We start from the raw sequence: 25,719 nt of genomic DNA, 5'->3' as shown, positions 1-25,719 counted from the left end.
AACTATTGTTGTGCTTATTAGTGTAATTCAATATACGAATACACTCAAAAGCCAAAGTCACCGTTTGAGTAAAGCAAATGAATGAGAAAACCGCATTTGCTGAGCGATTATATGAGAATTGTTTTCATTTGAAAAAACGTTTGTTCTATACTTCCCATTAAAAATTAAAAATATTTAGAAAACTAAAAATAAAAAAACATTTTCGAAAAATTTAAATATATACATACATATATATAAAATACTGAATATGTGTAAGAAAGAAAACTAAGTACATACATAAATAAATGACAGCTATTAGTGGAGCCCGCAAGGGCTTTTAAAAGCCAAAAAACAAAAAAAAAACCAAACTAAGTGAATTTCTATTATTTGGACTAAAATATTGAACACAGAGCAGACAAGAGTGCTATGAGTAGGCATAATTTATTACGTAATCTGCTGCCGATAAACCATCGACGGTAAGGTAAGTATAAGGATCCAGCACTCCAAGTGTTACCAATTAAAAAGGCCATAAATTTAGTTTGGAAGATTACTTTTATTCAATTCAAAGTAAAAAATGTGTGAAAATAATACAAATTAAGAATCAATATACTTTTGCTCGATATGACCACCTTTTGCCTTGATTATGGCCTTGAGACGGTCCAGAAACGAATTGCAAGCTGCCCGAATGTGCCTTGCAGGTATTTTGGCCCACTCGCGGACAATGGTTTTTTTCAGTGCTTCGAGACTGGTGAGTTTTTTAGTTCGGACCTTGCTCTCTAAAATGGGCCAAAGAGAATAATCCACCGGACTCGCGTCTGGTGAATTTGAGTGCCATTGTGTGGACGGGTATTTAGTCATTCTTGGTTCACTCGCTCTTTGTAAGATGGTGCGAGTCCTGTTGAATCGTTCATGGTCTGCCACCGAAATATTTGTCTGCCCACAGCTTCAAAGCAACCTCCAGAATGCTTTCCCGAAAATATTTCGCATTTATCTTGCCGCCAGGCTCAATGAAAACGATTGGAAAGCGCCCATCTCCGGTTAAAGCGGCCAAAAGAACTACCTGTGGCGGATGCTGCCTCCTGGTAGCCAATCGATTACTCAAATTCTTGTATGAACGGCCGATCAAATAAATCCTATCGTTTTGGAAGTTTACGAATTGCTCAATTTGAAAAATTTTCTCGTCAGAAAACACAATGTTCGGAAATTCACCGCTTTCGGCCAAGCGAAGCAACTCCTTCGCTCTCTCAAGTCTAACTTGTGCTGCTTTTCAGTTCTTTCGCCATTTGATTGGCACTTCGTCGGGGATTTCGTCCCCTCCATGACGTTTTGCGATGCTACCTGTATCATTGTAACGAGTAATGTTGGGATAACTTTATTTACTTTAAGGTGCTCGAGCTCACGAACGACTTCTATATCTCGAAACTCCCCCAGCCACCAGAGGGAGTCTCCTTGGTCTCATACGCTGACGACTGCACGATAATGACGTCGGGCAATGACTCCAAAGTGAACAACTACCTCGCCGACCTTTCTCGCTTTTTCACTGCGAGGAATTTCCAACTTTCCCCCACTACGTCCACGGCGACCCTCTTTACCACCTAGACAAAGGAGGTCAAACTGCCTCTCAAGGTAAAAGTCGATGGCACACCAATTCTGACTGTAATGCACTCAATACACTCACAATTTTTGGTGTAACCTTCGACAGTTTGGTCTCCTTCTCTGCGCACACAACCACAAGTTCAAAATCGCAACAAGGTCCTCAAATCGCTTGCCGGCAGCACTTGGGGCAAAGACAAAGAATGGTTGCTATCGACATTTAAGGCAATTGGCCGGTCGGTTCTAAACTATGCTCCGCCTGTCTGGTCGCCTGGAATCAGTGGTACGCAGTGGTAAAAGCTCCTGCACCTGCACACTGCCACTCGGATAGCGACCGGTTGCCTCCTGCTGTCCCCTCTTCAACACCTTCACAACGAGGGACAGCTGCTCCCTGTAATGGAGCACAATAAACTGCTCAGCAAGCAGTTCCTGTTAGAGTGCTACGGCAGGTTGCACCCTTGCAAACACTTGCTTGAGCTAGAGCCGCCTCCTAGGCACGTCAGGAGAAACATAATAAATTACGCCGACGAGATCCAGAAAAAAACTAACAGACATTTACTGGACTAAACAGTGTTTAGAGAGACAATAAACGGCATTCATCGGGAGACCATCACCACCTTCTTAAACTCCCGACCACCGAATGCCGTAATCGGAGTTCAACCACCACCTACAGCAGATAAAGAGCTCCAGCTCAATTACGTTCTGGATACTGTAGCAGGTTAAACTCTTACTTATTCAGAATCGCCCCCAACATACCAAACACATGTCCGTCATGTGAAGGCACCCCGCACGACACTAACCACCTTTTCACATGCCCTTTAAAGCCGACTCATCTAACACCCCTCTCCCTCTGCACACAACCCGTCGAAACAGCATGTTTCCTGGGTCTACCTTTAGATGAGCTAGACGAAGACGACCGGTGATATGCCCTAACTGGCGAAGTTTCTCTTACTTTAAACAAACAATATCCGATGAGGCGACGGTTGGAGTGTTTGAGAGAAAGATTCTGCGGAAAATGTTTGATCTTTGCAAGTTAGTGACGGCGAACAACGCAGACGATGGAACGATGAGCTGTATGAGCTTTACGACGACATAGACTTGGTGCAGCGAATAAAGATCCAGCGGCTACGTTGGCTGGGTGATGTCGTCCGAATGGATACAAACGCTCCGGCTCTGAAAGTATTCGATGCGGTACCAGCTGGTGGCAACAGAGGAAGAGGAAGGTCTCCTCTGCGTTGGAAGGATCAGGTGGAGGACTTGGCTTCACTTGGTGTGTCCAATTGGCGCCGGTTAGCACGAGAAAGAAACGACTGGCGCGCTTTGTTAAACTCGGCCGAAATCGCGTAAGCGGTTATCGTCCCAATTAAGAAGAAGTTGCGTGAGTTAGCTGAGATCGAAAAGGCATCAAAAAAGAAAAGTTTTGACTATATATTGCATGAGCATTTGACTATAAGAAAGCTCTGTTCAAAGTAGGTGTCGCGTTTGCTTACTGTTACTCACAACGCACCGTGTCACAAGTCAATCAAAACAATGGCAATGCTACATGAATTGAACTTTGAATTGTTCCCACATCCACCGAATGCACCAGATTGCATTCCCAGCGACTGCAAATATGCTAGCCGGTAAGAAATTTCGCTCGAATGAAGAAGTTATCGCTGAAACTGAGGCAAATTTGCCTATTTTGAGGCAAAAGATAAATCGTTCTACAAAAGTGGTATTGAAATGTTAAAGCGGCACTGGAATGATTATTGTGGTTCTTGATGGAAATTACGTTAATGAATAAAAACTAATTTTGAACAAAAAACACCTGTTTTCTCTGTTGGTCCCAGAACATTTCGGCCCATATGTTATTTATTATTTTGACCGCAGCTCACTGACATTGATTAATAAGACTTTTCGATTTTTTTTCTTTTTGATTTTTTTATTTAAAGTGCCAGTAAAAACGCCACTTAACACTAACATTAGACTCTTTTATCATTTATCTTCAATATAATCAGTTGCCTTTGCATACAATTTTTTAATTGATTTTTACATACACTTTTAATCGTTTCCCTTTAGTTGTGTTTGTTTTTTTCCTGGTTTTTTGTCACATTTTACACCGCCGACATTCTCGGCTGTATACGTATAGCATTGTTTCTTTTATTTTCTTTAACGGAAATAATTAGGTATGCAATTTTTGTGTTATTTACCTAGCAAAAATTTATGCACAAACACTTTTTTACCTGCGTACATTTTGTCAATTAATTAATATATAATTTTTATTAATGTAGTAGAAATCTTAAAACAAAATTCCCTTATTTTAAGTTGTTAAAAAAATGCATTTTAGCAGTTTGAATTCTAACAACCATATTTTTTCGCGCTATTTCTTTACACGTAGCTACACTTACAACTGTTTTTAGTAAGAAAAATTACAAAATAAAAACGACTTTTTTTTGAATAGAGCTAGCAAAGAATTTAAGAGAATAGTATCAAGTTTTACTCCATAAGTAAATTAAGGGGGTATTCTGGTCTAGAAATTTGAAAAAATCGATATTTTTTTGCATATTTTCAAAGTTTAGACCTTCAAAAATATTCCCTTCAACGGATTTTTCAAAATTCGAATTACTTTCGGAGATACAGCGGATTTTGTGACGTGACGTCTAAGCCGGCCGAGTGGAGCGAAACGCACAATGAACGACAGATGTTACCGGACGACTTGAGGACTCGTTCTTTCCAGAAAATCTGTTGTATCCCACACAACCTTTATTTATTGTATACATATATATATACTTTATACTTCTATAATATATACCTGGAAATATATCGCCGATTAATCCAGAGCGAGTACTAAATATTATGATCTAAGTCATTCTATTGGAATTGTTGCTTAAACTTCAAGCGCGATTTTCTCAAAACTACTTTTCTTGAGATGTTCGTCATGATATTCCAAGTTCTACTTGACCGATCGCTTTGAAGTTTGATAAGAATTTTTTATTATACCATACATCTGTCTATCGCGCCTGCCTCGGATTTTGAAAAATTTAAGTTTGAAGTATTTTTAAAAAATTGGAAAAAAAGACGGTAAACAAATTTTCTTCGTTTCAAGTTGACGCCATTTTGTGATTTTTTTTATATTTTTTCTTTGATTTGGCGTAATCCGATAGCGACTTCCTAACTAATGAAGAAAGGAAAAAGAAGGTGCTGTTTCACCACGATAACGCACCAGCACATTCATCCGAAGTTGTCGTTATGAATTGCCAGGCACGCCTCATATTCGCCTGATCGGGCTCCCTGCGACTTTTTCCTGTTGCCTAAAATGAAGAATTGGTTCGCGGCAAAGAAAAAATTTAGTTCAAACGATAAAGTCATCGCCGAGACAGAGGCGTATTTTGGAGAGTTCGACAAATCCTTTTTTTTTTTTTTGAAGAATTTTTTTTGTAATTTGTTTGTTTTAGATCACTACAAGGGTTGGAATCATGTCAACCATGGAGCACCGTTTTTTATGTAGCCCCCACTCCGCCGGCCTGTAATTCCACGATTTTTTTTTTATCAATTTTTTTTTTATACTTTTCCAATATTAATAAAAAACCATAAAAAAATGGATAGTAAAAAAATATGTTCCATTCTTTTTTTATCTTAGTTTTAAAAATACCTAAAACTAAGGCGTCTAGACCAGAATACACCCTTTAGATACAAAGAAAATTCGGTAACTCATAAGCACCAAAACACGAAGTGAATTTCACATAGTTGCCTTTTTTACAATATTTTCAAACTATTTGATATTCGCGTGTTATTTAGCTTGCGAGACCGTGCACATTATTTCTTTATATGTACAGTGGAGCAATTATTGTAACATTGAAAAACTTTTTTTTTTATTTCAAAAGCATTAGAGAGGTCAGTGAAAGTCATAAAGTCATTTATAGCACAAATCAACAACAAAGATGCGGTTATATTTTCAACAAAAGGGAAAATATATTACAACATATTTTTATGCACAATGGCAATGGATTATTTCAAAAACATAAATAAACACACTTTTCATTGCTATCCTATTTTTGTGTATCGTTTTTAGAAAACACACACAAACATAAAACCGAATACAATAAAAACACGGAATGCACACACACACAATATTTGTAGTTGTAACAACAAACACACAGACATGCACAAAAATGCAGGCTTAAAACTGAATTAAATTAATTAAACCTAAGTATTTTTTTCATTATCGTAATTTACAAGCCTTAAACGATTGAAATCTGCAAAGGATCTTAAATCAACTTAATAAAATAGAATAGTTGGTATTAAGTTTAGGAATACAAATTAATAACAACATACTTAAAAGTAAAGGATGATGATGTTCACGCGATAAAAACATTTTTATTTTTACAGTTATACATATACAACAAAATAGGTGACAAGTTGTTTGTGTAGGATTTAATTTATATTTGTTAGCATGCCTAAATGTAATAGGAGTTTGATGTTCTTAGTACAAATTTTAGCGTTTTTTATTAGTGTTTTTGTTTTTCCTGTTTTTTTTATTTTTTTTTTTGTTTTTTTTTTGTTTTTTATTTATTTTGTTTTTTTTTTTTGCGGCCAAAGAAATAGATTATTAGCGTTTCAAAAAATTATGCTACCACATTTTCTTCTTCTTATTTTAGATATCCAAAAAAGTGTATATAAGGAATTTTTTACCCAAAGCGTTCAAGCAAAATTTGTGCACAAAATTGAAGTTAGTAGTTTACATTAATTTTCCATAATAAGTTCAAGAAACTGGTAAAAAAAAAAGAAACAAAAAATTTAGCAACGAATTTAGGATTTGAAATTTCACTTTAAACCTTTTGCATCATTCGACGGAATAATCTGCGCGAACAAAAACTCTCTCGCATCACAAAGAGCAATATGGTACGAGCGAACAAAAACTCTCTCTTAACATCAAGAACGGAGTGATCCGCGCGAAGGAAAACTCTCTCTTAACAACAAGAACGAAATAATCCGCGCGAACGAAAGCTGTCTTTCATCACCGAGAGCAAAATAATCCGCGCGAACAAAAACTCTCTCTTAACACCAAGAACGGAGTGATCCGCGTGAAGGAAAACTATCTCTTAACACCAAAAACGAAATAATCCGCGCGAAAGAAAACTCTCTCTTAACACCAAGAACTCTCTGTTAACACCAAGAACGGAATAAACCACAATAAATTATTTGTTTGTTAAAGTTTGAGTAAAATAAATAATTTTGGTAATCCTGTAACATTCTTTTCCAAGAGAACAAACAGTAAAAGTCTTGCCGAGCCAAAGTATTTTGAGTACATCGCGCGTTTCGAGCGGTGATGCAAAAAGGTTAAGTAAAAGTTAAGATTTTTTTTCAGCAGCGTTTCGGTAGGTAAGTGGTAAAATTTTTAATGGATTCAATATTTCGTGTATATATAATTATATGTATTGCTTTTACTATGTAGTTGTGGCTTGGAATTACTTTTACAGAGTTCGTTTGTTGTTTTTTTTACATACAAAACTACTATTGCATTTCTTTACATACGGATATGTCTGTCATGTTATATATTGATAGTTGTTGTTGTTTTTTTTTTTTTCAAATGAAGCTTTTGTCAAGTGCAGAACTAAATGAATTACTTAAACAAATAGAAAACAGAAAATGCTTGCACTTCTATCACAACACTTATTGGTCAATGAAGCATTTAACGGGCCATTCTAGTTGAAGCTGCTGAAATTTATATTTTCGCTGTGAATAAAAAATTAAATAAACGAAAGCGCTGTTTGTTGCATTGATTTCATTTTCGCCGCACTAACATTGAGGCCAAACGCCCTTTCTCATCCGCCGATTGTGTGGTGGATGTTAGCAGAACTATGCGAATGTATAATGTGGCCAATCACTGACAACACTGACATAGGAGTACTTTATGACAGTAGCTGAAATTACATTGAGCAACTAACTTTGAGTGTCCTGCATCTGCTAGAGCAAGTCTACGAATTTTGGGTTCCGATATCATGAGAATGCGTAATATTCGTTCTCCCAAACTGGAGGATGATTTCAGATTTGCCAAAGAATCTGGAAAATTCTCACAGGAGTCGGAAAATTCTCTCTGTCTCTATGCTATCTCATCTCTTTCTTTCTGTTACTCCTCGCCCTTCCTCCTTTACTATCTTCCCGTTATTGCTTTCCAGAGCTTTGAATACAATGGGCTTTTTAGCCTGAGTGTTTTAGGAGTTACCAATTTCTAGTACTCTTGGCTCGCCTTTTTCAAATTTCAGTTTCAATTTAATTGAGAGGTGAATGGAATTTGAAAGGTCATACCAAATTTTATGATTTATAGAAATAGAAATCCCGTAGCAAGCAAACCAAAAACATGCCGTTTTGAAGGAATCAAAATAAATAGGAACGTGAAAAGATTTTAGAGATGTGTCCAAAATCAGACCGTTAACGGCAACTCAGCGAATTTGAAAGAAACTGTTGTTTTTTACGAAAAAACCGCGATTGTGTCGCTGATATACGAAAAAAATCGACACAGTTTCCGCTCATGTGGCTTCTTTGCCGTCTGAACAACGATGAAGAGGACGATTTGTGATTGCGTGTGAAATGAGAGGGCCGAATTTCACGGCGAAAAGATTTTTACAGGTGTGGTATGGCCAATATCAGACCGTTAACTGGCTCTCAGCGAATTTAAAAGAATCAGCTGGTGGGCTGACGTAACCTGTGAAATGACGGGCAGAAATCGGCTGCCGCGCACAGTAAAAATATTTATAGAAGACCTCTTTTTTCGCCAAAACTTAGCAAGTGGCGAATAGATGAAGCAAATGAATATATGTCGCCAACGCGGGAAGCGGCAGCTGCCTTCAATTACATGTGCTGGTAAGGAATGTGCGGCCTAATGAGCTATAGCCATACTCGCTAGTGACGAATCTTACTCGATTACCTTGTTGTTGTTTTCGCATGCAAATTTTTCGTTAAGTTAATCGAGCATAGAGATAGCGAGCGGGGAAGTGGCGAATAGAAGAGGCCTAGAGATGTGCTCTTTAACAGACCGTTATTCCACTCTGCGCGAATTAGACAGAAATTTACAAAAAAAAACTGAGAATGTGTTGGTGATATACGAAAAAAATCAACCAATGACACTTCGTTACCAACTGAACAATGACGACTGATTAGACGAGCATTTGAAATGATCGTGTAGAATACGGCTGCCGAATCTCTCAAGTGACGTGACAGCCGAAGTTCGCCTCACAATTTTCTTTTTCACTATAGTTAAAGAGCAAACCTTGTAAATCTATCATCCTAGGGTGCCGAGGGCCCTGCGAAGTGCCAGCCGAAGTTGCTCACGCAATTTTGCGTTTTCACCATAGCTAATGGCCTAACCTTGCAAATCTAGCATCTTTGACAGACTCCATGTGACGTGGCAGCCAAAGTTACTCGCACAATTTTGCGTTGATTCATCTTAGCTGCTAGCTAGACCTGGTAATCTATTATCCTTGGATATGAAATTTCGAAAATCCAACAACACGAGTTGCCCGAGTTGAATTGAGGTTATCGCAATGACCCCTCTTATGTAAAGGGTTTCCCAATAACAGGTGTTAGGTGTTAAACAGGAGAGATAATTGACGATTTTTTATGGCCGGAATTGGATGGTATTAATCTGGACAACTTTTATTTTCAACAAGACGGCGCAACTTGCCACACAAGCAACGAAACCATTGATCTTTTACGGGAAAAGTTTCCGGACCGCGTTATCTCTCGAGGAGGGTATCATAATTGCCCACCGAGATCTTGTGATTTAACACCCTGTGACTTTTTTCTTTGGGGTCACGTGAAAGAGGTCTGCACCAACAGCCCAGGGTCGATTCAAGACCTCAAAGATGGAATTCGTGAGGCTATCTGGACAATAACCTCTTTATAATGAAATGAACAACACCTCTATAACCTCTTTATAATGAAATGAACAACACCTCTATAACCTCTTTATAATGAAATGAACATCCGATCATTTATATTAAAAAATAGCATTTTCTTTGAATATCAAAATAACACCCCTTATTGAATAACCCTTTAGATGCATTTGTCTAAATGGCGGCGGCATTTACTGTTTACTTCTTGGTTTGTTGCTTTTTATCGACTTTTTTCTTAACATTTGGCTCATGCAAGAATTCTTTCATAGGTGTGGTAGGTAGTAAAATACGTCGTGGTGAATTTCATGTGGAAGCAACAATGAGCAAAGAGCGGATGGGAAATAATAAGTAGCGGACGCATTATGAGTAAAAGTTTGAGACATGCAATGAAGTTGTTAAAAAAATGAATAATGATGACCACGCAAATAAGACAGCCTACCAACGCAAAAAACATGGCTTCAAATGCATGCGACCGAAACATTTTTGAACGGCAAATATATTTACCATACGACTTTATTGAACTATTTTATAGCAATTCTTCCTGCACTTGCATGAGCTTCACATATTTTTGCTATTATTTATTGTTATGCTTGCGTTTTTGTAAACCATTTCATGCTAATTTAGAAAAAAAAAAACATGTAAGTTTATATGTATTTACATTATATTTACATTAAACTAACTATAACAAACACAAAATTGCATTTACTTGTGCTTTGCAAACGTAAGGAAAAAGCAAGAAATGCTAATTTCTGTGGCGTGCAACATTTCGTAGCTAAGGTGAATATTCGCTTTATTTATTTGCACACATCAACAAAGCATATGAATCAACAAGAGATATTCTTTTTTATGTACATACATTAAGACTGGCAATTCCTGAGTTTTTTTTAGTTTTTATTATTAAAAAGTGTCTTTATATAGTTGTTGTTTTTTGCTTTTTTTTTTGATTTATTTCTTTTGTTGTTTTCGTTTGTCTTAATATTATTTTCTAAAAATGGCAAAACTTTAACGCGAGTACGAAATAGGTTAAAAACAAGGAAAGAACTTTTTAAATAAGTTACAAAAAAAAAATATTAATAAGTATTTTCTTCACCCAAAAATTGTGCTAAAAATGTATTAATTAACATTATATGGCGGTTTTCACTGTAACTGTTGCTATGTATCAGTCTTTGGTCAGAGTCTTTTTTGTATTTGTTGCTAGATGTGTTCGTTGTGATCTACTAAATGCAGAAAATTTCCTATGTTTCTTATTCGCTGCCGCATTGAACACCAACGTAAATATGTATGTACGTATATGCCAACACTAGGCGCGTAAATTTGTCAGTTTTAGATATTCTCAGAGCTGCAAGTAAATTTGGATGTTACTTAAATTGCTTAGTTGACGGCAGTTGCGAATGCTTCGTAGGCAATCGAATAGGTTAAATGGCGCTTAAGCATGAAGAGTTACTAAATTTTTTTTATTTATTGAGAAAAACATTTTGCTATCCATAAAATTAAAAAAATTTTGCATTCAAACAGTTTTATTTGTACAATAGAAAGTTGAATTCTTTGGGGGGGAACGCCACTGTGAAAATTCAAAAAAATCGATTTTTTTTTTGCATAAATTGTTAGTATAACAACTCAAGAAAATGTGGTAAAAATTTTAAAGCGAAATTCGCTTTATTCCCGATTCTATGTGCACTTAAGTGAGCGCCCGTCGGTTCGGCTACGTAGCGCTTACGATACGATGCTTTATTTCAAACGCATTTTGCTCGAAACGACTATTTTTGATACAGGGGCAACGATATTTCGAAGACTAATGAACCGATTTTAATTTTCTTTTTTTCAAAATTTTTGTTATCGCATTGGCCATCGTACGTAGCCGATTTTCAAAATTTTGAAAATAACTATTTTTTTGGGTCTGTCGAAAATCAAAAAAAAATGGTGAAAAACACACATCGCAAATCAAATCACCACCATTTTGTCAAAAAAAAAAAAAAACGGCTACGTACAACGTTAGCCACGATTGTGTAGATTAATAACAATTTTGGTTTTTTGCTTTCAGATGATTATTCATTGCTGTATCGCTGCCACCAGATGACGTCATTTTTTTTAACTCGTTACGTTTATTTACATAAATTTGTCACTTTTCAATATTTTTTTATAAAAATTTACATCAACATAGTTTCTTCTTTCTTTCATAGCGTTACAACGCGGGTTGCGTCAAAGCTTTCTTCAAAATGCTCCTCCAAAGCGGTCTATCTTGAGCTGTTGCTTCGTAGTTACGTATTCCCAGCTTCTTAGGATCGTGTTCCACTGCGTCTATCCAACGGTTCCTCGGTCTTCCTTTGGCCTTCACGCCCATTAGCTTTCCTGTCAAGGCTTTCTTCACGGTACAGTCAACAGACATACGGATCACATGACCTAGCCATCTTATCCGCTGCGCTCTAACAAAACGCACAGCTGTCTCGTTCTGAGTTAGATTCTGACTATCAACATAGTTTAATACATCTATAATAAATTGCGTTTTGTCCGATCCTCGAATAATCATTCCTACTTACAAAAAAAAAATTCCCAAAAATCGATTATTTTTTGACCCGCTACAATGGCGTTCCCCCTTAACAGTTTTCCGATTTGTAGGAGCTTTAAATTGCAATTTCGAAAAATATTTAAAGATTCAGTATTTTTGTTTTTCTTGTTCACTCCTCTCGGGTGCATAGCATTGGTTTCGTTAATCTATTTTGATTTCTGACAGGGTAGGTGGTTAGCTTGCCGCTTCGAAGATTCACTAAACATTCGTAAAATTTCCATAGAAATTCCAGCTTAAAAAGCGCATGGTTTATTTTTATTTTCACGACAAAACTAATCAGCATTAATTATTTTCAATATTTTTTTGCAATACTCATAAAAATATCTGTACTTCCTAAAAATACAAGCATATTTGCTTCCTCCTTACGTTTACTCTTGTTCTTTGCTTGATTCTTGGTTTAAAGCCGTGTTGTAGTAGTAAGCCGGTAAAGCAATAAACATTTAAAAGCAAATTCTAAAGTTTTCGAAAATTAAACGACAGTTATGCGCAAACTTAAAATCTATAATAGCTAATCTCAAGATTGTTTGCATTTCTAAATTACGTATTTACATTAGTTATTTCGCACTGCATTCACATTCACAACTATTCCCTACACTTCATCAAGGTCTCTCGCTCCGCTCTTGCGGCATCTTGCTTTTCTATACACATACATATATACATGCACACAACATAGCTTAGAATTAATTTTAAATATGTAATTATTTTTCTGTTTATCATCCGCCTGTAGAGCTGATGCGTTTAATTAGTTACAATCGGCTTGCTTGTGTTGTTCACTTCACTTACGCCTAATACACATTTTACATTACTCTCTCACTTAGACAAGTTATTACAAATTATAGTTTAAAATTACAAATACAACTTTTAGTGCGTTAATAGAATGCTCTGCATCAATTATAACAGCTTTATAAATTTCTCTGTTTACCATATTTTTTCTGTTTTTTTATATTTTTTGTTTTATGTTTGTTTTTGTTTTTTTTTTTTTTGCATTAGGTATTTTAAGGTATACTCTTCTCTTTAGGTAATTTTTCCAGGCCTCTTCTACTCAATCTTTTCTCATCTTTTAGTAAATCTTCTTAAAGTTCAGTAGAAAAGTGAATAGGAGAGATATAGAGAAGGCGACAATACGCACAGTTCAATACTTGCTATGCTACAGCCTTCCCCATCGACGACTTAAATAGTTATATTTATACCCGTTGGTTTCAAGCCAAATTGGCTGTGTACTACAACTACAATCAGTTCTTCACTTTATCTTCAACTGTTATATTGGCCAAAGTCTTTTTTATGCGCAACGCCGTCAGACGTGCTACAGGATTCGGATACCAGCACTCCTTCATCACCTTCGCCATGCCGTGCAATACTTCGGAAGCATGCCAGCGATTTGGTATGTTTGGGCGCATTTTATCGATGCAAACCACCTGCAAGACAAGTTCGTTAGTCTTATGTATGTATGTGTAAATGTATAAATGTGTATTCGCCTTACCTTCTTCATCTCCTCAATACTCGGATCAGGTTGCACAACATCATAGTATGGCAACTGATATTCATCGTATATCATGCCAATGTTGCACCGGCGCGCAATCTCCCACAATATCAAGCCGAAAGCATACACATCGGCGCGCTTATATGAATCGAAATGTTGCGCATTCATACTCTCGTCTAATACTTCAGGTGCCATATAACGCTTGGTGCCGACACGATGCGTGGAAGGTATATCGACGGAATCATTCTTTTCCACATGGCGTACAGCCAAACCGAGGTCGCCTATCGCACAGCTGAGATTGGATTTAACGAGAATATTTTTTGATTTGAGGTCACGATGCGCAATCGCCGGTTTACCGCGTGTACCCACAATATCCATGTGTAGGTGAGCTAAGCCAGTTGCGATTGATAACGCCATATTGAGCATAGTTTTCGTATCCACAGTGTGCGTGGTGAGGTAATCGAATAATGAACCATTTTCGTGGTAGTCAGTGACTAGCCAAAGTTGCGTCCAGGTGCCATTATCTGTAAGCGAAAACAAAAATCAGTTGCTCATGAAGAAATAAATGTGCAACGTAAGTGAATTATTTTCAGTTGAAAAAGAAAAGAATTTCTGCTATACTTTAAACTTAAAAAGTAAATGAGACCGAGACCTTTAGTTTTCCAATGCTCTATAAATTTCATTTTTTTATTAAAGTTCGCAAATTATACAGGGCCCGCCATCTATCGTTACGGATTTGAACTAGGTATTATTTGAAGAATGGTAACACTTAGCTGTCATCTGATTTGACAGAAAATTAGTTTTATTCTTCCGCTGAACGAAAATGGTTGTGTATACGCTCAAAGAACGCTGGGAAATATTGCGACATTACTTTGAAAATCATGGTAATGTTGCAGAATGTGTACGAAAATTACGTACAGCAATGGGAAGAAGAAAAGCACCATCTCGGCGGGTATGTTAACAAGCAAAATTGCCGCATTTGGGGCTCAGAAAACCCGCACGCACTCGAAGAAAAGCCGATACATTCACAACGAGTCACTGTTTGGTGCGGATTTTGGTCGAGAGGCATCATTGGTCCAGTGGTGGCCGTAACCGTCAATGGAGAGCGTTACCGGGCCATGTTGAACGAATTTTTGTTCCGAGAAATTGAAGAGGATGACATGGACGACATTTGGTTCCAACAAGATGGCGCTACTTGCCACAGCGAATGCTACGATCAATCTTTTGCACACTGTCTTCGAAGATCGCATTATCAGCCGAAATTCTGATATCGTTTGGCCGCCTCGGAGCTGCGATTTGACGCTGTTGGATTATTATCTTTGGGGTGCCGTCAAAGACCAGTGTTATGCCAACAAACCAGCAACAATTGATGCACTGAAGACCAACATACGCGATGTCATAGCTGAAATACAGCCGCATACAATCGAAAATGTATTGAAAAATTGGACCGATCGTATGGGATGGTGCATGGCTAGCCGAGGCAGCCATATGAATGAAGCTGTGTTCCATCATTAATATAAAAACAGTTTGGAAAAATATTGAGTAGTTTCTTTTTTATATTATTATATTATTATATTAATAGCATTTTTATTTCCGTAAAGTTATATGGCGGACCCTGTATTTGTAAAATATTTGGATCGGAAGGAAACGTATAAAGAATACCAAAGTATAGATAACAAATTATTTATTGAGCATTTTTATGTGGAGTGCACTACTTATGCTACAGGTGAGAAAGCACAGGACCTAGAAGTTGGCAGCCCTAACCTCAATAGAAATCACTATTGAATGTTATTTCAATTTTGAGATTTTTCTTGAGATTTCATTTAGCCAAAGCTGCAATTAGTGGTGCCGTAGGCAACCACCATAGCCGTAACCATAGCTATACCCGCAACAGTATTTGTCGATTAGTCGTGGCGTAACTATAAACAGCTCATATTAAAGTAGAGTTAATGACGACATTTGTATTTTGTCATAAAAACATGGACAATTTTCCACACAATTAATTCCAAGTCAATTAATTTTTCGTCGCTCCTTTCTTGTATTCAAATTTTATCGCAAATATCAAAACAAATGAAAGCGTTTTCATTAAAGGTGGTGGCACTAGACCAACAACAATGTTCTGTACGTTTGATTGTCAAAGTAAAGTATTGGGAAACTAGAATACAAAAAATGAATTCGCCTTGTTTCTTTCTGAGCTGACAGCCACATGGACATGGCGAAAGAAAAAAAAAACAAATCAGCTGGTTTATCAATACCACCTTTAATAGATTCGCCTTGAAACAAATGTAAAGTATTTCACAGCTGCTTACGGTTACGGGGAAAACTAAAATTCAATAGATACATACGGCTCCGGCAATGATTGTGGCGTTTTGGTGTGGCACCTATAATCGTTTACAGTGATGTCCATAAGTTAGATCAGCACAGCTGATTGCTATGGTTACTTACGGTTATGGTTAAGGTAGAACTGTAGAAATCTCAAAAAATTGATTTTTTTTTATAAGCTTAAAAAACTCTTTGAACCTTTTAAAATACAGAACAAAAAGTTTTATACGTTACCGAAGTTTATTTCATAAATATTTTAAGCTTTTAACCAAGCGTTAGTGACTGCTACCTAACGACTTCTCCAAATTTCCAAACTTTAAACGCGTTTTTCTCAAAACACGTTTTCTGAAATTGGCACGCAGCATAACTCAAACAATTTTAAATATTTTTAATCAGGTTTTTCACTACGTCTGTATAATAACCTTCTTAAGAGAAGAGCGTAGGGGATTTTCGATAGATTAATTTAAACGATTGTTATAATTATTTAAGTGCCGTTTTTTTAGTCCAAAATAGAGTTTTTTCCTTCAAATGCTTGCTAATTCCACAAAAATAAATATTTTTTAAATCCCCTACGTGTTTCTCTAGCTATTCTTATCTAAATTAAGAAAAAAAATGTTTCTTTGTTCCAGATTAAAATTTGCACCCTCTGTGCTGCGTGCCGCGGAGCTCCTTCAAGAGAAAGCACATTACAAAAATGTCTCCAATGCCGCCATTTTGTAAAATTTTTCGATAAAACTTTGTAGTTTTATATTTTAGTATATAAGTAATAACTTCCCAAATCAGAGTGATTGTTTCCCCTTTCCTTCTATACAAAAAAATTCTTTAAAAATCGTGTTTATTTTACGCGTGTACAGTGGTGTTACCCCTTAAGGAATCCTCAGGCATTAGTGCTCGCGGTACTACACCTTTTCCAACAGTATGTCAGAAAGCGTCAAATGTGCAATACTTTAGAATAGTAAATTATACTTCAGAAGCTGTAAAATGTTTTTCAGAATTGAAATTGTATTTCAAAAAATGTTAAATATACTTCATTTATCTTATTTATTTTCATTCGATTGTGATTTGTTACGCCTAAAGCAATTATTTTGATTTTTAAGACATTTACTTGAACTACAAGGAAATCTTAGAAATGGAGGTGCAAGATAAATGCCTGAACTGACAAATCAGCACGAAGCAAAAGGGTGTAGTTCGCGCCCATTATGAAATCTAGATTTTGTCCGCTTTGCAGATAAGTTATTGCTGACAAATGGACAATCAACAATTCTGAAATACAATTTACGGTTTCTGAAGTACCATTGACTATTGCGAAGTACAATTTACAGTAACCGAAGTACATTTGACGCTTTCTGAAATACTCTTGGAAAGGGTGTAGTTATTGAAAGAGTTATTTTTCGCACAAATTAATAAAACAGAATTCTATTGTATTATAAAGGGTGGTTAAGTTTCAAGGGCCGGTGTTGATTTTGAATAAAATACAATTTTTTTAGGAAATTATTGTCATTATTGAGGCCTCGGCGGCCTCGGCGGCACACCTCCATCCGATGGTCCAAGTTTTCGATGACGCTGAGGCATAATTGAGGTTCTATGCCGTTAATGTGCCGAATTATCTCATCCTTTAGCTCTTGAATTGTTGCTGGCTTTTCGTTCAAATAACCCCAAAGAAAGAAGTCCAACGGTGTAGTTGACGTTTAGGTGTGGTTCACATTCAACATCGGCCCTTGAAATTTAACCACCCTTTATATGATTTCTATTACTGGCTTGAATACCTAACTTGTCATTAGAGCAATGAAAAACAGTCGCTTCTGAATGATTAGTGACAATTTGATTGCCCCCAGTGCTCAAAGAAAAAAATAGCCTTAGCCTCATCTTGTCATCCATCAGGCATACACTGGATCCAACGGAATATAGACCGGACCGTTCACACGACGCTCAATTCTACACTTAAGTCCGGGTTTTTATCCGGTCAAAGACTGTATCTCCCTCCAGCAGCATTCCCTAACCATTTATGGGGGATGTCAATGTTGTAGCGACAACAACAACGGATATACATACAAGCCTTAAGCGACATTCATGAGGAGTCCATTACCACTAATATGAACCCCCTGCATGCGGTTATCAGAGTCCAATAACCATCCATTTGTAGACGAAGCGTTTTAGCTGACATATAAGTCCTAGAATTGGCAGCGTCGTGCCCAACATACACATGCCCGACATGCGCAGCTACCCCGCATGGATCTGAACTAACAAACTATTCACTAAGCGGGCGAGCCTAATAATCAGGGGTGTCCCTCTCTTTGATCGCCCCTCGTCGAAGTACTACGTTCGCAAGGCCTGCCGTTAAATGAGATAGAGTGCGACGATTTTTACCTGCTATAACAACAACAAGACTAGGTTACGTTAGGTTAGCCGGGTTGCTTGTCTAAGACAAGACACTCGGTGGCCTCAAAGAACATTGCGATGCCTGGGGTTGATTTCCATCCCCTAACTAAGTTGCTTAAATCAGAAGAAGGACTAGTTGTCCACCCAGTGAGACATTTTCCAAATTTCCCAGGTCTTCAAAGAAATAATCGCCAAGATATTTGACACGGTTTCTTTGAAGTGCAGGACATTCACAGAGGAGCTGTTATACCGACTTAATTTCCTCTTCGTCAGAAGAAGTCATTGTGAGGTACACCCATTCTACTGGCTAGGATGCCAATAATGCAGTGGCCCGTTATGACAACTGTGAGGGACGCTCTTAGTTGATCTGTTGAGTCCAAGCAGACATTTTTTTCTTTTAAGATTCAGTTTTGGCAAGAGCGCTTTAGCAACTCACAGGAAGACTAAATACGAAAATTAAAATATTTTCTCTTTTTCGTAATATTTTTTCTATCCTTCACCATGATCCAAACCACTCCCTTTTTGTCCACAGACATGAGGAATAAACCACGTGACCAACATTTTTTAACACTCAAAACTAGCTATACGAGGAAATCAGCTGTTAACAATTAACTGAACATTCAAAATGGCCGAACTCCTCGGCATGAGTGAGAGACAAGAGTACCAACATATCGCTACAAAAAAATCGAAATTCGAGTATACGCAACCTGCGAAAATTCCAAATTCGCGATACTTTTTGAACACACCTCGTAAATGTATTCAAAACTCATAATTTCGAAGTAAAAATTGCTGGAATGAAAAAGGAAAATTGAAAAAAAAAACATTTCGTGGCCCATCAAAGCGAAAATTGTGAAAATAAAGGACACCCATTTTGTGTAAAATTTTTGCGTAAATGGTTTAAAACTGTTATATGGTCGATCTTTAGTTCCGCGGCGATGCTATGAACACTAACAAACGGGTCAAGCACGATTATTTCTCCGATTTTATCGACAATTTCGACATTATCGATATTTTCTTTAACATAAAAAATGAATGAATGGACTCTACTAAACGAAAATTGCACGTAATCAGCTTTTACAGTATGGGCAACATAAACTTCTTCTTCTTAATTGGCGCGATAACCGCTTACGCGATTTTGGCCAAGTTTAACAAAGCGCGCCAGTCGAGTTTAACAAAAGCGCCAAGTCCTTCTCCACCTGATCTTTCCAACACAGAGGAGGCTTTCCAACACGATGGTACCGCATCGAATACTTTCAAAGCCGGAGCGTTTGTATCCATTCGGACGATATAACCCAGCCAACGTAGCCGCTGGATCTTTATTCGCTGCGCTATGTCTATGTCGTCGTAAAGCTCATACAGCTCATCGTTCCATCGTCTGCGTTGTTCGCCGTCACTAACTCGCAAAGGTCCAAAAATCTTCCGCAGAATCTTTCTCTCAAACACTCCAAGCGACGCTTCATCGGATATTGCCTTCGTCCACGCTTCTGCGCCATACATTAGGACGGGCATAATAAGAGTCTTGTAGAGTGTTAGTTTTGTTCGTTGAGAGAGGACTTTACTACTCAATTGCCTACTTTGTCCAAAGTAGCACTTGCTGGCAAGAAAGATTCTGCGTTGGATTTCGAGGCTGACATTGTTATCGGTGTTAATGCTGGTTCCTTTACAACCTCGAAATTATAACTGTCAACAGTGACGTGGATGCCGATACGCGAGTGCGCCGACCATTCGTTTTGCTTCTTTATCCAGTTTGGAGAAGGCAGAACTAACTGCGCGGTTGTTAAGGCCGATGATGTCGATATCATCGGCATACGCCAACAATTGTACGCTCTTATAAAACATTGTGCCTGAGCGATTAAGTTCTGCGGCAACATAAACTCCATTCACAATTTCAGCGGCTTGGCTAGCATTTTCGCCTTTATCAAAAAAACTGTCTACCGAATCTTCTCTTTGTTGGCTTCCATTGTCAACACCCCGTAACTCAAAAGTGAATGGAACGTTTCTTCCACAAAACAAAGCAAACGATTTTTTTAGTGTGAAATGTCACCTTGACCACGAATATAAACTTTAAATTTTTTGATCGCTACTTTTTGAAATATCGATCACTACAGCCATCTACCGTCATCTAAATGTTGAATTTCTTTTTCCCCAAACTATTAAATTTCAAATATTTGTTTCGGTTGAAATTTATCTTCATTTCTTACCCTTGTTATCGGCCGCTATGAAACCCAAAATATTCTCATGACGCAACATCACAGTCTGATAGATTTCCGCCTCCCTAAACCAGGAACACTCTTCGCGGCTGGAGAAGATTTTTACCGCCACATTTTCACCACGCCAACGGCCGCGCCATACCTCACCAAAACGACCCTTGCCAATGACATGGCACAGCTGTATCTGACGAGCTATTGAGCGCTGCACCAGCAGTGGTAGACCGGCTGAAAACGAAGAAAAGGACAAAAAGTGATTACAAGTGAAAGGAAAAACAAATAACACAGTACACAAAAGCAGTTACTCACCCGAGCCGGAGCCAGAGGTGGTCATCTCAATAATATCTTGGATAGTGTTGCCATTTAAAATAGGATCGCAAACAGAATCATCTGGCGGGAAGGTGCGTCCATTGCTATTGCGTTTGCGACGCTGCCAGAAGCACAGCGACATTAGTACTGACAGGCATATGAAGAGCGTAGCGCCGAAAATGATGGCCACCAATACCCATTTGTTTAGAGGCTCCTCCGGCAAGAAATCTAAATTAAGCGCATTCGCCAAGCGATAAGAAAATGTGAAGTATGTGAATACATTTTTATGTATGAGTGATTTGAAAAAACGACATTTATAGTTTAAAAATTAATTGGGGCATTATTTTCCAAAGTTTCAAAGAGCCGTGCAAAGCGATAAATGTGAGATGCGTGCGTGAAGTAAGCTTCTGCTACATTTATTTACATATATACACAAGCATTTAGGAAGATGGTGAAGGGATTAAAACAACAATAAAATGCATGCAAAAGGGTGCACGTGAGTGATTATTTACAAAATAAAACACAGATACAATGACATAGCCAAAATGTGCACATACAAAAAGTGCGATCATACAAAAAAATAAGTAGTGAAAACCCTTTACCTGGTTGAATATTTCCGATCGTTCCATATTAAAAACTATTTTACATACCATTGCGTACTCGCAGCAGGGTCGTCAGCATTTAATGCTGCTTTTCTAGCGTTGCCAATAAAAGGTGTTCTATTAGAAACAATTGCTAGCAATAGCAACAACACTATGCGGCAAACCAAACTCGTCGGCTCGGTTATCAAGTGAAACCAAGCGCAAGTGATGAGGGTCTTAGGTTAGTGACTTTTTCGAGTTTAGCAGAAATAAATCTAACATCACCACCGACGTTTTTTACTGAAAACTTCCAATTTTAAGTATTTATTTAAAAAAACAAATTAACAAAATTCAATCATATTGGCCTACAGCGCCATTTAGCGCAGTGCTAATAAAAAGCACAACTCAGAAATGAATTCCTCGTACCAAAAACGGGTATATAGCATTTTCTGAGAATATTTTTTAAAAACTTAGCCTACTTATTGCCTATGTAGTGTGCCAGGATACATGTAAGGATATCATTTAGGATACCATTAGGGGGTTAGGGGTAGTCAGAATTTTCAAATAATTGGATTTCTTTTTGCATTTTCTTAAAGCAAAGAGTGGTTAAGTTTCAAGGGCCGGTGTTGATTTGAATAAAATACAATTTTTTAGGAAATTATTGTCATTTCTCTTTATTATATTAATATTGGTATGACTCAATTACGTATGAGAAAAAATATTGCCCAAATGGCCGCCGGCACACCTCCATCCGATGGTCCAAATTTTCGATGAAGCTGAGGCATAATTGAGGTTCTATGCCGTTAATGTGCCGAATTATCTCATCCTTTAGGTCTTGAATTGTTGCTGGCTTATCGACGTACACCTTTTCTTTCAAATAACCCCAAAGAAAGAAGTCCAACGGTGTAGTTGACGTTTAGGTGTGGTTCACATTCAACATCGGCCCTTGAAATTTAACCACCCTTTATAGTATCTTTAAAATGGTGTGTGAAAGTTGAAGTGAATCCGACAAATACTTTTCGAGTTATCCAACAATTAACAAAGGGCGCTCGGACGCTCCGGAGCGTTCGAGAGCTAATGGCTAGCAGCAGGTAAATAAATCGATAGCAAAACTGTAAATGCGTTTTTCTCAAAACTATGTTTTTTGAGCTAGTCATCACTGTAATTTAAAAACCGCTTGGTAGATTTCAATAAAAATTATACTCCTTTTGAAAAACAACAAAAACTCGTGCCTAATCGAAGGATTTTTTTTTTCAAAAATTTCGATTTTTTTTTTTTTTACATTTAATTGTCGGTTTTTTCTCGAAAATCTGAAAAATATTTTCTGAGGCCACCATATTGTTAATTTTGGAAAATAAGTTTCGATCAGGCACAAGATTATCGATTAATAAAACTAATTTCTCTTTTCCGATTGATTTTAGATGAATCTCCAAGGACTTGTGATGATCACCGCAAGGGATTTCTGGAGTAGCGGACTCCACACAAACACCGATAACTTTTACAATTATTAATCTTTTTTTTTTCATTTTGCTAAAGCCAAGTCGAAATATGATGCATTAAGGCTATGTTTTTATTTTTGTAAAATAAAGCAATTGACTAGGAAAGAAAAATTTATTGAAAATCATCATTTTTTCGGGCCTCTGCCTACCCCTAACCCCTTAAACTATTGACAACAAAAACCACCACTTCCGATTGGTTTCGCTCAATACAGACTTTGGCTGTCGCACTGTGCAATGGGCATCTAAAAGATTTGTTTATTTCCACTCTCGAATTCATAAATTATATCGTTTGATATTGAAAAAATTTATATTTTTGTAAGCAAGAATCGTTCACTTCACCTTCTGGTGCAAACAATATTAACAATACACCAACAAAAAAAGTATTATTTTCTAAACAAAAAAAATTAATTCGAAGCCTTTTTTTCATTCACAATGAGCTCGATGATTCGAAATTTGGTCTTGTCTCAAAAAATTTGTTAAATTAGTATCTCATCCGATTAACTTTCTTCCCCCATAATCATCCATATGAACAACCAAGCCATATTAAAATATGTTAAGCGCCAAAATACTCAAAACACGGCTGGGGTGGGGCGTGCAAGTTAGCTAAGCTGGTGATGCGGTTGTTGAGTGAGCTTGATCAAGAAAGGCGAAGAAAAGAGCGTTTTCGACAACATAAGATAGAGGAGGCTAATAGCTATGACGCCCGAGCCTGTATTCATTCAGAGACAGAAAACCAGTGGAGGTTGAATAGAGATGAACTGACGACAATCACAGATGACTGAGTGTATCACTCACAACTAAATCATATAGTGACAAGACGGTATTGGTCATGACATTACCGTATTTTCGGTGCTCCTTTTGCAGCCACCTACCGTGGAAGCATTGGGATACTATCTTCAATGTATTACCGCCATACGTCCCAAGCAGACCGCCTGGACGCAGGTTTCTATTGTGATCAATAGACACAATCACGGCTCCAACTCGATGGAACGCAAACAGGCAGTCCCGTGGAATGGAATAAGCCGAAGAGGGAAGGTTTGACGGTACCAATTGAATATTTCTGACATTTTTATCCTCCCCTCCAAATAAAAACAAATAAAACAAAAATAAAAAATAAGCGAATATACACCGATCCTCTATCGTAGATACTACATTACATGACAATACTCGTACATCTTTTTTAGTGCTTTTACTAGCAAGCCAAAATCAGAGGCATCAGATTGACTTAGGAATATTCTGTTCTTCGCTTATACCTCGAACAAACCAGCGCTGGGTGAAGGTCGGTGTGAGTAAGTAGATGAAGAAAACCGGGGGACACAGTTCCAACCCGAAGTATTTGTTTTATGGTTTATTTTACGGTAGTTCATTTGTACCTCTAATCTGTAAGATTTAACCATAGACTCAAATAAAATATAAGAAAAAACTATACAAACAGACTGAAGATTCGCTAACCGTTTCGAAGAAATTAAGGATGACAAAAAAAACATAACTTTGAAAGAACAAATCTGTTTGAAAGTTTTTTTCCTATTTACTCGCACTTATTTCTTTTTTTTTAAGGCGCGAAGCATGCTCTCTCCAAAAAAAAAGTCAACTTAGGACCAATTTACAAGATAACTTTTCACACTGGGTGAAAAGTCATGCGTGTCGAGCTTGGTGGCAAAAAATTTAGAGAAGTCAATGGGAGAGGCACGCACGGTCAGCGATATCGAAGGCTTTTTTTGACATTTTGCGTTCATCGTATTTAAATTTCCGTATTTTTATTCAAATGCACTTTGAGCTCGCATTCGAACGAACGAATGGCCAAAGAAAATTATTCGCTTAAATGTCAGAAATACGAAAGGAAAGTCGCAAGCAAAGACATCGTGTAAATGCACGAAGATTTTTGAAGACTTATTTAAAAGAGAATGTAAAAAAAACGCAGGATGAAAAGTCATCGTGTCAATAAGCCATGCTACATCTGGTTCGTTGCGGTTTGAATATTACTTAATGCTTTAAGTGTTGGAGCTCAAATCCAACCCCTAATATGGGTTTGGGGATATTTTTTGTCTTGTGGTGTTTGTAATGGGAACAGAAACTTGACACACTACTCAAAAAATTTTCAACTTTTGAGTTCACCTGGGGTCGTACTTTGTGATAGTTATTCCATGGTAAAGGTGTGTAAGTCCTTATTAGGAGGGCATAATCAAAAGAGATTTAAGCATCTCATAAGACTCCCTTAAGATAAAGTGAGAATGTTCACTGGCATTCTTGCAGGCCAAGCAGCGATCTACGCAGGCTCCTTTCGTTTCAGCGACCAATCCCCGGACACTCCAACACATCTTCTTCTCGAATGCGATGCCATAGCTAGAAAAGAGAGTAGACATCACGACACATATGCCCAGCCCAATCCTAAATTCACTGAGGCAACTGGTTTGGATGAGGTACTGTGATGAGTAGACCTTAAATTCAAAATAAAAACCTCTCCATTTTTCATTGCACTTGATTTTCTCACAACTCAGTTCCCAGATAAAAAGCCAAGTCTAAAATCGCGATTTTCTTACAAACTACGATTTTCTTACTAACTCTGACTTGCATTAATGTTTTTATTGAGACGGCAATGTTATCTTTGGTACAACTGGCTTTCCTCATGAATCGAAATTCAAAAGCATCTCTCGTGAGATAGAGATCACGTAATAGAGATCTGCCAGCATAGTGGCCTTCCCTTTTCTTCGCTAACGCATTTCGTTTGCAGCGACATCTTTATGAATGGATTCTTCGTGTTCGTCATTAATTCAATCCATATTTTCGAGGAAAAAGCTCAAATGTAAGTGAAAAAAACATTGTGTTTGAAAGACATATGGCATCACATTTCATAATAGCAGCCCAACAACAATATTGATTTTTCGCGAAAGCCTGCTAATTTTTAGTTACCAAGAAAAATATGACGTTAA

The 25,719-nt window shown here is 37.4% G+C and overlaps 1 protein-coding gene across 3 annotated transcripts in view; it reads right to left on the bottom strand.

Annotated features, from left to right (window-relative positions):
• Positions 1-12,128: 12,128 nt before the first annotated feature.
• The window catches only part of LOC129245518 (TGF-beta receptor type-1), a 56,865-nt gene continuing 43,274 nt past the window's right edge, over positions 12,129-25,719 (bottom strand). For all 3 annotated transcript variants that reach the window (XM_054883717.1, XM_054883718.1, XM_054883719.1), the window contains exons 5-8: positions 20,710-20,937; positions 20,395-20,628; positions 13,493-14,016; positions 12,129-13,427 (exon numbers count right to left, since the gene is read on the bottom strand). In XM_054883717.1, the coding sequence (XP_054739692.1) occupies positions 13,245-13,427; positions 13,493-14,016; positions 20,395-20,628; positions 20,710-20,937 (1,169 nt within the window). In that variant the 3' untranslated portion in view covers positions 12,129-13,244. The remainder of the gene's footprint in view (positions 13,428-13,492; positions 14,017-20,394; positions 20,629-20,709; positions 20,938-25,719) is intronic.

The sequence above is a fragment of the Anastrepha obliqua genome, chromosome 4 (genome assembly GCF_027943255.1).
Source record: "Anastrepha obliqua isolate idAnaObli1 chromosome 4, idAnaObli1_1.0, whole genome shotgun sequence".
Taxonomy (NCBI): Eukaryota; Metazoa; Arthropoda; class Insecta; order Diptera; family Tephritidae; genus Anastrepha; species Anastrepha obliqua.
The sequence above is the reverse complement of the archived record's forward strand: the minus strand, read 5'-3'. Positions and strand labels throughout refer to the sequence as shown.